At 35.1% G+C, this 14,615-nt stretch overlaps 1 protein-coding gene across 6 annotated transcripts in view; it reads left to right on the top strand.

Moving 5' to 3' along the window:
* LOC125682331 (band 7 protein AGAP004871-like) overlaps positions 1-12,365 on the top strand; it is a 67,607-nt gene extending 55,242 nt beyond the window's left edge. For 5 of the 6 annotated variants that reach the window (XM_048922825.2, XM_048922819.2, XM_048922824.2 and 2 more), the window contains exons 4-9: positions 2,661-2,743; positions 2,893-3,096; positions 8,099-8,154; positions 9,296-9,374; positions 10,445-10,606; positions 11,440-12,365. In XM_048922825.2, the coding sequence (XP_048778782.2) occupies positions 2,661-2,743; positions 2,893-3,096; positions 8,099-8,154; positions 9,296-9,374; positions 10,445-10,606; positions 11,440-11,487 (632 nt within the window). In that variant the 3' untranslated portion in view covers positions 11,488-12,365. Of the gene's footprint in view, positions 1-2,660; positions 2,744-2,892; positions 3,097-8,098; positions 8,155-9,295; positions 9,375-10,444 lie in introns of all 6 variants that reach the window. The other variant, XM_048922821.2, reaches the window with a different exon arrangement.
* Positions 12,366-14,615: the final 2,250 nt, after the last annotated feature.

Genomic DNA, 14,615 nt, shown 5'->3' with positions numbered 1-14,615 from the left:
ATCAGCAAATTTGTATGGTACATGTTAGCCCATATAGAAAAAAGAGCAAACAAACTATTCTAGGTAATTGCTAAAAAATTAAAAAAAAAAAAAAAAAAAAAAGCCACTGTTGTTTGAAAGTGGTTTGATAGAATAGAAATTCACATGCAAATGAGGTTAAAAAGCTACCATCTAACAAACCATTTTCACAAACTACAACCAAACAATTTGTAACAAATCTTGAATCTAGCGGTTTATTTGAAACAAATGTACTAACAAACTATATATAACAAACTATAGGTAACAACTACTAACAAATCACTAGAACATTGTGGACTGAAGATAATAAATTACTATTAAATCAATAAATCAACGTAAGTAACAAACTCATAACAAGAGCTGATATTGAAAAAAAAGATCAATTATACTGTGAAAAATTATAAATCTGGGCCCGGTTTTTCGAAAGGTGGTTAACTTTAACACAGTGTTAACTTGGTGTTAACTTCTGTGTTAAAGTTAACCATGTGATTAACTGTTTTTCAAAATGCGAGTTTGCACTAACACTGTGTTAACGTTGTGTTAACTTTAATCCACCTCCAGTACCTGTGTTAAGTCTTAACACAGTGGTTAAAAAGGCCGCCGACTTCATTTTCTGTCCGCCTCAGACCAAAAATCACGAAAATTTTAAAGGCTCAGACATTCTGAGGTGTGTATTGATGCTGAACTATGACGGGTGTGTTGTTTATGTTGTCATAAATAGATATATTCGTCAAATCTCGTGAACAGCTAATGGAAAAACTACTACAGTTGGATGATAGTGTTACACTTTTCTGTCAGTGGCAATATCTTGCACGCATCTATAGATACTTTCGGCATAAACTTTCAGGGTGGGGGGGGGGTGTCAATAAAACTCGTATTATATTCACTTATATGAAATCCTGCAACAGGACCCATGCTTAAGATGTAATTTTACCTATTTTTTGGCTTCCAAATGTCAAAGTGCATGCAGGCCCTTAGGTCATGATAATCTCCATTGAAACACCAACTTTAAAAACATCGTCTGCACTACCTTGACCTTTTAAAAATCCCTTGTATCATTTAAAACTGATCAAATGAAGATTTGCATGCATGAAATGTACATACATGTATTTTCTTTTTTGAAGGCTATCTAATATGAACAGTATTCAATTCAGGCTAAGACAGGATAGTTGTTAAGACAAACTTAGGAAGAAGAGTTTTTCATTGTTGATATTCCAGATTAATCTCCTTTAGTAGAAATGGAGTGGTGGATCAAGTGTTATGTTTAAAATAAAAAAGAATATTAAAATAGATAAATGCATAAAAAGAACATAGATATAAAATGCTATAGACATATATGTGAACAGACTATCATAAGGTAAATTGATTTATCATTTTCTTTATGAATATTTTTAACTGTTTTGGGGAAAATAAGACTAAGAGTATATAGGGGAAAAAAAGGAAGTTAGATATTCTTAGAAATTTAGGATTTTTTATAGGCTAGCATCGTCGTTAAACCCTTCCCATAAATTTTGTCCAATTATGAATCAAACAATATAGAAAACCATATGTTTTATTTCCTAGTTCAAAACATGTAGCACCCCACCCCCTTATTCTGACAACATACGTTTACTGTTATTTTTACATGCAAAGTCTGACACCCCCCTTCCCCGCTTTTTCATATCATAGCACCAGTGATTGGTAGTTGAAATGTAAGCTTGAATTGAACCCGTATATTTTACTGATAAAGGATGAAACCGACCCCCCTCCCCCATCACGCAACTAAGGATTTTAGGTTCAGCCCATACAGAACACTGAACTCATTTTATGGGATGGGGGGGGGGGGGGGGGGGGGGGTATAAATTATTTTGTTTTGGCTTGTCAAGTATTTTCAGACAATTGTGAAGTCAACTTGTCCGCCTCCCTATAAACCCCCACTTTGATAAACTATTCAATGAGCCTGCTTTCTACAACATACATGTAAGCACCGTTCTCAACTAGGCTTCTAAAGGCCTAGTATATATCATTATATAATGCTCTAATACCTCTATGATTATTCAAATTGAAAAGACTAATGCATGCATTTATACAAGTATAAGTGCATGGCTCACAGTCACTGTCATGTATTTCGAAACTAACCAATACATGAACATTTCATCAGCTATCTCCCACAAACAAGACTTTTATTTACTCCTGCATTCTTATTGTTTACATAGGAAGTACGTGTGCATTATGGGTAATCAAATGATTAACAAGTGGTTAACTCGGTTAACACAATGTTAACTAACCATGTGTTAAATTGCTTTCGAAAAACAGAATGGATTCACATAAATTTACAACCACAGTAAATCCTTTGAATATTTCACCTACAAAATGTACTTCAACTAAACCTCGAAAGTGACCGATAAGGCCTTTTGACTTCTTATTTTGTTAAGAAAGTTACTGTTATTCAAGTTAAGATGATAATATTACATCCATTTGATTTGATTTGAAATATCATGATGCGTATTGTTATGTTAATACAAATATCTTCATATGTATTGATATAATAAACAACATCTCATGATCCTAGCCCTATTGGATGTGATTACATATCAGAAGGAAATTGCTCGTTGTTAGATACTTTGCGAACTGACCATAAAATACAATTGATTCTTTTTCAGGCTTATTCTTCATCCTACCCTGTATTGATGACTTTAAGAAGGTGGACATGAGAACCCTTACATATGATGTTCCACCTCAAGAGGTAGCTGATCTACTCAATTCTTTTAGATACATGTTTATTAGTAGAAAGCACTTGAGATTCATACTTTTGAAGGGTCAGAATTTTAAATGTCAGTAATAAAATGCATATAGTGATCAGGGTAATATGTTACTGATTGATTTGATTTTCAGATCCTTACCAAAGACTCAGTCACAGTTGCTGTTGATGCAGTTATTTTTATAAGGATTTTTGATGCTACCATGGCAACAGTAAATGTTTCGGATGCATACCAGTCTACACGTCTTCTAGCATCCACCACTCTTAGAAACGTCCTTGGAACCAGGAACATGTCAGAACTTTTGACAGATAGGGAAGCCATCGCTTCCAATATGCAGGTAATCATTATTTTAAGGTTAAAGATATGACCTGTAGGAGAAAAAGACTTTCCATTTTCTAGCTCATATATTTTCTCCCCCTTCTCTATCATGATTTTTAGGTCACCTGAGTAAACTCAGGTGACCTATTGCAATTGACTGTTGTCGTGCGTCGTCTGTCGTGCGTTAACAATTGAACATTTCTAACTTCTTCTTAATAACTACTAGTCCAATTCTTTTCAAATTTGGTATGAAGCATCATTGGGACAAGGGGGACATAAATTGTAAATTTCAGGACTCCAGCACTCCTGGGGCCCTAGGGGTGGGGCAAAAACTGCCCAAAATGACAAATTTTTAAAAATCTTCTTTTCAAGAACCACGCACATAAAAGAAAAACTAAATGCATAGTATAAATGTAGAGCAGGAAGGCCTCTACCAAAATTGTAAATTTCATCCCCGGGGTAGGGGTTCTGTTATATAGTGTTTATGTGTAAAACACTTAAATAACATCTTCTTTGGTGCCTATGGGGTTATGTCAGATCCTAGTGTAGCGATCTAAGTGAGCAGATCTCAGGATCTGGTTTTAATCAGATTGACTTTTTCACTAGTATTCACAGGGTTGTAGTTAACATTTGAAATCTTAGGGGCCATGTGGGCCCCTGACATTTAAAAGTTTATGGGCCCACAATTTGATCCATGGGCCCTTTTGTTTACTAATTACCGAATAAAAAACCAAACAAAAAAAGAAATTATTTGTTTGAAGGCTTTTTTAATTAATTTTCAAACTCTAGCTCTCTTATTCATTCATACACAGTTTGATTTCAAATGCCCTTTACTCTTTATGCCCTTTACTTTCTTTGCGCTTCACCACCACGTCTAATTGTATGACATACACCCCATTATAAAATTTGATTAAGCCTTACTGTCATGTTTAATGTACCAATGGCAAAGCATTCCGTTTAAAGTGTCCGATAGCCATGGCCAATTTATCATCCATTTCTGTGAAAATGATCTTGAATGTTTGCTTTCGTATTCGTGGAAATACTGCTCTCTGTCAGCATTCCTCTTCTGAGCCTGAGGCTTTGAAACCCTTTCGAGATACCGCCACATTGTTTACACGTTGTCTATATATATATTCATATATAGTCTTTATCATGTATACGCTTGACGTAACCTATTCATAGCATCTGCTTTGCACACGACACAAATACTCATGGTTAGTATAACATTTTATTGAAAAGGAAAGTACATCATCAGTGTTAGAAATTGGTTTAAAACTTAGTGTAGACCACGGGTCTATGCCAAAACAAGATGACATAGACCGTATTGTATTGACATAGACCACAACATTGGAGAAAAAATAACACAAATTTATAACATTTTTACTTACTTCTAATGTACTTAAAAAGCATATTTTCTTTCCATTTCCATAACAATATCCTCCTTTCCCAATAACATTTATCAGACAACGACTGACCAGGGTCCTTTGGGATAGCTCATTGCTTTAAACCTAGAAAATTGGCATAGACAATTTGGTCTATATCACTTACAATTGGCATAGACCGATGTCATTTAACATAGACTCGGTCTATGGCTAATTTCGAACACTGCATCATAAAATGAAAATAATCTGGGGGAAAATTTGGTCACCATGTGGGCGAGCTGAATTTTAATATCTAATCGCCCACAGCAAATATTACTCGCATTGGCGATTCAAGTGATTCAAGTGACCGATAAGGCCTGTGGGCCTCTTGTTGGTGAGAACATTTCACTTAGAACAAGCCTGATTACTGGTTTTAAAGTACATCAGTATTCTATATTCAGGGGTGTGATTTTTCCTCTTTCAAGAGGAAATCCTCTGATTTGCTCAATTTTCGAAAAAAAATGAAACACTGGCTTTGATCTAAAGTGGCAGAAAATGATATTTTTCTAGGTAGGGTGAGGTGTTTTCCTCCCTTTTTCGACCAGTTTTCCTCTGATTTCTGAGGAATTCAGTCACATCCCTGTATATTTTAATGATATCATATGGATAACCAGTGCACTAAATATTAAATATCAGGCTGTACAGCAAACATTGGATAGAATTTTTTTTAGACATACCATTCTTCGTGACATTTTTACAATTGTGCAACACCAAAAAAAAATCTAATTTCATTACACTTGATTTAGTTGCCTAGCTATCAATCTATCTTTTACGACTGTGTGAGCTAGGCCTGAGTATTGCAGTCTACCTTATGATATGATATGTATCATAATACTTACATGTGATATTATGTGTATCAATGCTCTTTTAATGACTTAGGATTTCTTTGGTTTAATTTGCAGTGGTAGTACATTTAGTAATTCCCAAAACAAAATCACAAGATCCTCTGTGTTGATATGTAGTTCACTAAATGTATAAATGAAAATCACAAGAATAAGGGTTAAAAACACTTGTAAACTTGTGCCACACTCAGAATTATTCCACACTAATGGTAAAAATAAGTTACAACTGTATCACAATACATTCAGACTTGGGATCAGTATGATCAATATATTGCTGTATTGTTACACCTCTAGTTATGATGTCAGAAATATTCATTTTGGATGGGAGGGATGTTGAAAAAAAAATGTATTTCATATTTATTTATGTTGCGTCATGCAAGGTGAAGACAACGAACAGTGATCAATCTCATAACCCCTGTAAGCAATACAAAATAGATATCAGACTGTACAGCAAACATTGGATAGAATTTTTTTTTAACATATGAATTTATCTTTAGAAATTTCTCATGGTAATGATGATTAAAAAGGTATATCAATGCTAAGCTTGCTAAATAGAAATAGGGGATTACTCCAGCTAACCATTATTTCTTAATGGTCAACCAATTAGCAGACTTTCCCATGGTTACAGCACTACATTTCCTAATATGTGAATGATAGGTAGAAATCAATTGGAAATGCAGAGTAAATCATTGGATGTTTGCCATGTAATATCAATTATGTCTACTCTTTAAATCAATATAAAGATATTGTTCTGGTCTCTGTTTATAAATACTAGAGACTCCATTTTACAAAAGGTCATATGCCTAAAACCAACATTTTTGATTGGTCAAAAATACTTCAGTTGGTGTGTAAAATTGTGAAAATATGGGTTTGTGTGCTTGACATTTGAAAAGTTTGCAGAATAAAATACATTGCAAAAAGTGTATGGTCATATAAGCTCATATTATTAATAGGATCTTCAGTAAATTAGGTCCCAGAGCTATCATTAGGCCACAAGCTACAAGATTAGAGAGGCAGATTTCGGTATTTACAATTCGAGTAAAGATTACAAACTATGTACAGTGTGTATTAATCATCCATTTTATTGATTTGATGAAACTGTAACAACCATGGAGCATTTGAAATAATTCAACTAGAAATACTGTTTACACTTGTACATTAATTGAACAACAAGATAAACAATGGAATCATTTACATTTAATACAAAGTTTTAAGAAGCAATCTATACGTTTAGCTGGGAAATGTTGCCTCTAGGACCCAGATGCCGTGGATATTGTTCTCTGTTTGAGGGTTATAAATTATGATTGCGAACTCAGTTTCAGGGAATGACACTCTAGTGATTTTGAAATACACAGAAATCAATAACTGTGTTTCTGGTATTGATCCAGTCTTATTATGGTATTGTCCAGGAATGATTGTTAAATAGAATGTGGGCATTTAAACACTGTAATTATACCTCAGAATGTTTTTGCTATATAAATGTTAGGTGAATAAATTTGCTCTTTCTTCTGGATAACGCTAGTCATGGAATAGTTTCTGAACTATCTCACCCTAGGGAAATAGTCTCAAAATTATTTACTGGATGCTATATTTTCCCGCGTTTTCTTTTCTGTGACGTCAAAGTCTGATAACTTTAATTAGTTTACTTCATTTTGGTATGTCTGACACAAGTAAAGTCTACCTTGGTATAATAAAACACCTATTTACTGACTATTCGGACAATAGCAAGTTTATTGTCCCCCTCGACAGTAACTATTTTCCTTGGCTGCGCCTCGGGGAAATAGTTGCTGTCTTGGGGGACAATAAACTTGCTATTGTCCTCATAGCCAGTAAATAGGTGTATAATAATCTACATGTACAATACAATAGTTTTGTACTCTTTGCAAGTGTGACTGAATCACATTTTTAGCTCACCTGAGCCAAAGGCTCAAGTGAGCTTTTCTGATAAAAATTTGTCTGGTGTCGGTGTAAACTTTTCACATTTCCATCTTCTCCAGAACCACAGGGCTAATTTCAACCAAACTTGGCACAAAGCATCCTTGGGTGAAGGGCTTTCAAGTTTGTTTAAATGAAGGGTCATGCCCTTCCAAAGGGGAGATAATCACAAAAATCCAAAAATAGGGTGGGGTCATTTAAAAATCTTCTCAAAAGATTCAAGTTTGTTAAACATATGGCATCCAGGGGTAGGATGGGGCCACAATAGGAGATCAAAGTTTTACATACTGATATATAGAGAAAATCTTCTCAAGATTCATTGGGCCAAAGAAGTTTACATTTACTTGAAAGCTTTCTGACATAGTGCAGAATCAAGTTTGTTAAACTCCGTGGGTAGGTTAGGGCCACAATAGGGACCAAAGTTTTACATGCGAAAATATATGGAACATCTTTAGATATGGGCCAAGGTGACTCAGGTGAGTGATGTGGTCCACAGGCCTCTTGTTGGAAAGAATCATTTTAGCTCACCTGAGCTAAAAGCTCAAATGAGCTTTTTTTTATCCCCAGTTGTCTGTCTGTAAACTTTTCACATTTTCATTTTCTTCTCTAGAACCAGTAGGTCAATGTGATCCAACGTAGCCACAAGCATACGTGGGTAAAGGGCTTCCAAGTTTGTTCATTTCAGGGCGCATGCCCCTTTTAATATGTTAAAATTAGGTGGGGTAATTATTTTGTTGAAATAAATTTTAGGCTTGATGATAACTGTTTTGAAGGCTTTGTCAGTTGTAATAAACCTTTTTCATGATTGTTTATTCTTTTACAGGGTCTCCTTGATGAAGCAACTGATCCCTGGGGTGTTAAAGTAGAGAGAGTTGAAATGTGAGTAGGTCATTCACCATATACATGCTGTATTTTTGCTACTGTTTGAGTTTTCACTATTTTTAAGCTCAGATAATGGAAGTAAAACTGCAGTGACTATAACTTAGACCTAAAAAAGTGAATTACTTAGTTCTCAGACCCATCTGCATCTGTTTAAACATTGCACATTAACCATTTTTAACTCACCTGAGCCTGGCCTATTGCTATTGGTTTGCATCTGTTGTCTGTTGTTTGTCGTGCACCTTGCGTTAACAATTGAACATTTTTAATTTCTTGATAACTACCTAAAACTGCCAATCAAAAATCTTCTTTAAAACTGCACAAATGTAAGAAAAAACTAAATGCATAATGGTATAGAACAGGAAGGCGTCTACCAAAATTGTAATTTTCATAATCCCCAGGGTAAAGGTTTTGACTCCAGGGTGGGGTCAAACTTAGTATATAGAATTTATGTGTAAAGCATTTAAAAAACATCTTCATTAATGCTATTAATTCTAAATTGAAACTAAATAGATGTTTAAAAAGAGCAGGTAGTCTTTACCAAAATTGTAAATTTCATGATCCCAGGGGTAGGGGATTTAGTATCAAGGTGGGGGCCAAAATGATCAATGCTTAAATGTGTCAAGAATTGAACATCTTTAATTTCTTGATAATTGCTATTATGCATAGTTATGTAAAGCTGGAAGCAGGAAGGCCTCTACCAAAATTGTAAATTCCATGGTCCCCGGGGTAGACGGAGTAGAAGTTCTGACTCCAGGACTGGGCCAAACTTGACATATAGTGTTTATGTGCAAAACATTTGAATACCATCTTTAACGCTATTGATGCTGAATTGAAACTAAATAGATGATTAGAAGGAGCAGGTAGTCCTTTACAAAAATGGTAAATTCATGATCCCAGAATAGGGATTTTAGTACTAGGGTGGGGCCAAAATGGTCAGTGTTAGCTATTAAACATTTTAAAATTTTGTTGATAACTACCCTTCCAATTCTTTTCATCTTTGTTATAAAGTGTTTTTGGGACAATGGGGAATTAAATTGCACTTTTCAGGACCAGTGATGATAGTAAGGAAAATAATGGATATTTGTAAGGGAGGGAATTCAGTATGGTGATTAAAAGGTGGTCTTATTTCCTTTTGCAGTAAAGATGTCAGACTTCCTATCCAGTTACAGAGAGCTATGGCTGCAGAGGCAGAGGCATCAAGAGAAGCCAGGGCCAAGGTCAGTAGTCAGTGCATATATATGATGATTATGATGTGCCACAACATACTAGGACTAGGTCTAATGTCATCATAAGTGAAGAGGAATCATGCACAGATAATATTTAACACTATGATCAATTGTAGTTTTTAGTTTCAAGGGTTCCGATCCTGGGGTGGAGATTAAGTGAAATAAATATTTTATAGGTGAAGAATATGGATTATCTTGAAAACCCTGCTTATGTCAAGGTCAATCACCTGTCATAGTTTATTCCCAATGGAAATGATTTAAAAACCTCCTGTTATTTTGAATAGTTGTTTCCAAAGCCCAGCTTTTGTCAATGTTCCCCCATGGTAAAAGGAAGATTTGTGTTATTCAGTGGGTTTTTTATTGGTGCTGAAATACCACTGATATTTGGTGGTTTCCGGACTTTCCCCTCACAAAAATATAATGATTTCCTCCCCAATTTGCAATCTGTTTTTCCCAATTTGAATCCAGAAAATTTTATGCAAGAGTTACCAAAATACAAACAGAAAGTGAAACTTAATACTCATTGTTCATTGTGTTAGTTTTGGTAAACAACAACGTGATCGTGAGAATACAAGTGCATATTTAGTTAGGTGACCGTTAACCATGGGCCTATTGTATTTATTTTTTTACCTTACTCATATCAAATTTGAATAAGGCAAGGCAAATTTAACACCATTTGGGTGAGGAGTCTAGGAGGTCATCTGCACCGTCCTCATATCAGAATTGTCATGTTTCTTGAGATCAGATGAGACTCTCACCCCCAAACAATTTATAAATGTGTTCCTTTAGGCTAGACAAAATGATGTGGTTGAAGGTCCCTGTGGTTAACACACATAAATACACTTCCTCATAGTCTATATCTAGAGAACTGTTCTGAGCTTTACCATGAAACCATATATGCATGGACTTGCTGTCTGAGGCAAAAAAGAATTTTGTGGCAGGCTGGGTCTGAGCTAGGGAGGGGCTGGGGTTATGTGTGTATTAACAAGTACCAGTATCTCATTCCATGTGATGCCATGCTTTGTAATCTGAAATATAGTTATGCCTTGTTTATTTATCAGGTTGTCGCTGCTGAAGGAGAACAGAAGGCCTCACGGGCTCTAAAGGAAGCTGCCGACATCATGACTGAATCACCAGCTGCAATCCAGCTTAGATACCTACAGACTCTGAACTCAATTGCTGCAGAGAAGAACTCCACCATCATCTTCCCTCTACCAATTGATGTAATGACTACTTTCATGAAGAAATAATCTACAGCACCCAAATGTATCATTTTAGTGTAATTTACACCCTTTCCGGAAAAAGGGTACTCTGGTTTTAAATAGTGAAAAGTAATATAGTACTAAGAATGCTCTGGAAAGAACAATTTTAAGAAGTTTAGGTATGTCCTGTTTAAAGCAATTCTTATGAACTCTACAAAGACATTGTCCACTGATTACAACTTGGATATTAAGGATGTTAGACATTTTGCTTTAGTGAAGCAGCTGGGCAGATGTAGCTTAAAGCAAGAGCTATTCATCATTCTTCAGGGTGTTGTACTCTGCTGCATGGTGCAGTGTGAAAGGACATGTTGCTATGAATTCATATTTGATATTGTGCAGTATTGTTTTAAAATAGTTGCCTTGTGACCTTTTTGCAACTAAGATTAATCTGCTTTCTAGTCCCCCATTTTAAATTTAAGACCACTAGTGGTCAGTAGTAAATATATTTTTATTGAGTCTGATTTATTTTAGAAGTGGTTATAACAGTGTACTACTTTGCAAATGTTGCAGAAATCCTACCTCCTAAACATTTTACACATGTAATTCCTAGCTACATGTAATCAGTTTAACACAATCGATTAATATATACATGTAATTGCAAAAAGTACCTCTTGCAAATTCAAAATGTTTGCTTTCTTTATTTTTGTATTTATAGAATACTCCAATCTATTGGAGTATAACACTAGATATTGACTGTCGATTTTGTGAAATTCAGTACTAGCAAAGTATAAGGAATCTACAATATTCACATAGGTCCATTTTCTCCCTGAATGACCTCTTCCTTCTTCTTCCAGCTTATTGCATCCTTTGGTACTCAGAAAAGGGATGTAACTCAATTCTGAGCAGGAGTTGGAATCATAATGGTGGTTACTGGTCCAAATGTGGCAATTGTTTAAAATGACGTGATTGAAAGGTACTATGTACTATTCTGCAGCTTTCGTGTAATCTCATGGCACTATACTCCAACAGTGATGCCTAATTACCTAGTTAACTAATTGCCAGATAAATGTCAGTTTCCATTTGCAGTAACCATGCTGAAATGTATGCGAGTGCCTTGTGTGATCACAGAAAAGAATTGCACCAAGAATGCACACAGTAATTTTAAAATTGTTAAAACAGGTTCATTAACTTTGATTGACAATACTGATTCATTGATTACTTTTGCATTTTAGATTTTATCCTTAATAAGAGTTCACATTATGTTATTGATTCAGTGCAGGCATGTAGGAATTGGGAGGTCACGGAGAACTAAGCCCTCCACTTTCTGCAAATTTTGTCCAATAATACCCCCCCCCCCTTTTTTTTTTATATCAAGAGATTTGATTAAATTGATATTAGCTTAAGGCCAGCAATTTATAATTTTGGGTCCCCCTACAATATTTTTTTTAATCTTTTTTGGATGTTTTGTTTACTCCCCTCATGGAAGTCCAACCTACATCTTTGTTGCTGCCTGAAAATTTTAAAATGTTGACCTAAGCAATTTTTATTGATTGTCTTTGTATTCAAGATGACAATGTAGCAGTCTTTGTATGAATCTATGTTGTTATATTGTAATTTGAACCATGAAACTGTTCACTGTGTACACTTTTATCAGTGAGGACTTTCAGATTTTGAGTGGAAGTCCCTTGTGTTAATTTATTTTTGTATTTCCGTTACCTTTCTGCCTGTTATGTGTTTGTATGGAATCTAAAACTTATTAAATTTGTAAATGATAAAAAAATATTTCTTGTTTTTTATGAAGGAGTTACAAGGGTTGAATAAGGATAGGATGGCAATGGTTGGAAAGTAAATCATAAATACTAGTTATCATTTGTGGATCCAGGATTGGGGGGTTAGGAAAATAAACCAACCCTCTTTAAAGGTAACCATAAAAGATGTATGGTACTATAGTGTAAGATCCTTTACAATGCTTGGTTACTTGTACTTTGCATTTGTAAATAGTTATTCATATCGTCTAGTTATTTATATGGGGAATCTTCTCAAAGGAAATTTTTTGGGGTTCAGTTTCAGTGCCAATGATGTTGATGTAGAAAGAAGACTGCAGATATCTTCAGTAACTTGGTGAGCATCACATTGACTAATTAATCCCCTACAGATGAAATCAAATGGGGGGACTATAGTGTTTTTAGCTCATCTGAGCAGAAAGCTCATCGCCTTCTGTCTGAAATTTCACTTTTTCATCATCTCCAGAATTTCGATCAAACTAGGGTGGGTCATTTAAAATGTTCTCAAGAACAAGAGCCAGAAAAGTTTAAATTTACATGAAAGCTTCCAAATGTAGTTTGATTCAAGTGTGTTCAAATTATGCCCCCCATGGGTAGGGTCGGGGTCAAAGTTTTATAAGACGAATGTACAGGAAATTAAAAAAAAAAAAATTCTTTTCAAAATTAGGAGAGCCTTACTAAATTATGTGATCAAATTGTGTAGATTTCAAGTTTTTAGCTTTCAGCTCAAGTGAGCTATTCTGATGGCCTTTTGTCTGTCCATAAACTTTTTACATCTTCATCTCCAGAACCACAAGGCCAATTTCAATCAAACTTAGTACAAATCATCCTTTGGTGAAGGGGAAGCAAGTTTGATCACATGAAGGGTTGTGTCCCCTTCAAAGGGGAGATAATCACGAAAATGCAGGTGGGGTCATTTAAAAATCACTGGGTTAGAATAGTTCAAATTTACAGGACAGCTTCCAAACAGTGCGAATTCAAGTTTGTTAAAATAATGATCCCGGAAGGTAGAGTTGGGGCCACATTAGGGGATCAAAATTTTACATGTGAATTTTTTAAAAATCTTCTCAAGAATCACTGGTCCAGAAAAGTTCAAATTTATGGGACAGTATCCTGACATAGTGCAGATTCAAGTTTGTTCGAATCAGTGTTCCCGGGGTAGAGTGGGGCCACAATAAAGGATCAAAGTTTAACATGCAAGTATTTAGGAAAATCTTTTAAAAAATCTTCTCAAGAACCACTGGACCAGAAAGTTCTTTACATGAAAGCTTCCTGACATAGAGTAAATCCAAGTTTATGCAATTCATGGTCCCTGGAAGTAGGTTGGGGCCACAATAGGGGATTAAAGTGTTATATATAGGAAATATCTTTAAAAAGATCTCTTGAACTATTTAAGCTAGGACTTTCATATTTTGTATATATTATACATTCCTTATGGAAAGACCTTTCATGTGATGCAATGGTGTGTGACCTTGACCTGGAAGTATGACTTGCTTTTAATAAAAATCTTACCTTTACAATGTCCTATTAATTTTAAGGTACATCTTTCATATCTTGTATATACATTTGTATATTTCTTTTGGCAAGACCTTTCATTTCATGTTGTGACCTTGAACTTGGAGTTTGACCTACTTTTAAAGAACCGTAACCTATTAAATATATCTAGAACTATCTTAGGTGGGGCTTTTATATTTTGTATATAGATTCTTTATGGAAAGACATAGTAGACCATGGTGTTTGATCTTTTGACCCTCGAGTTTGACCTACTTTATGAAAAACCCTGACCTACGAGTGTATTCAATATCTCCTGAAGTATTAAGTAAAGTCTTTCATATTTTGTCTATAGGTTCTCTATGGAAAGACTTCATTATTTTGTGAAGGGTGACCTTAGATTGTTTGTTTGCTGTTTTCCGCCACACTCAACAATTTTTAGCTCACCTGAAATGAAAGCTCAAGTGAGCTTTTCTGATCGCCTGTTGTCCGTCTGTAAACTTTTCACATTTTCGACTTCTTCTTCAGAACCACTGAGCCAATTTCAACCAAAAGCATCCTTGGGTAAAGGGCTTTCAAGTTTGTTCAAATGAAGGGACATGCTCCCTTCAAAGGGGAGATAATCGCAAAAATAGGGTGGGGTCATTTAAAAATCTTCACCGCAAGAACCACTGAGCCAAAAGAACTGAAATTTATATGAAAGCTTCCTGACATAGTGCAGATTCAAGTTTGTTAAAATCATGACCGGGGGGGGG

The sequence above is a fragment of the Ostrea edulis genome, chromosome 2 (genome assembly GCF_947568905.1).
Source record: "Ostrea edulis chromosome 2, xbOstEdul1.1, whole genome shotgun sequence".
Classification (NCBI taxonomy): domain Eukaryota; kingdom Metazoa; phylum Mollusca; class Bivalvia; order Ostreida; family Ostreidae; genus Ostrea; species Ostrea edulis.
Note: the sequence above shows the minus strand (reverse complement) of the source record. Positions and strands in the feature narration are given on the sequence as shown.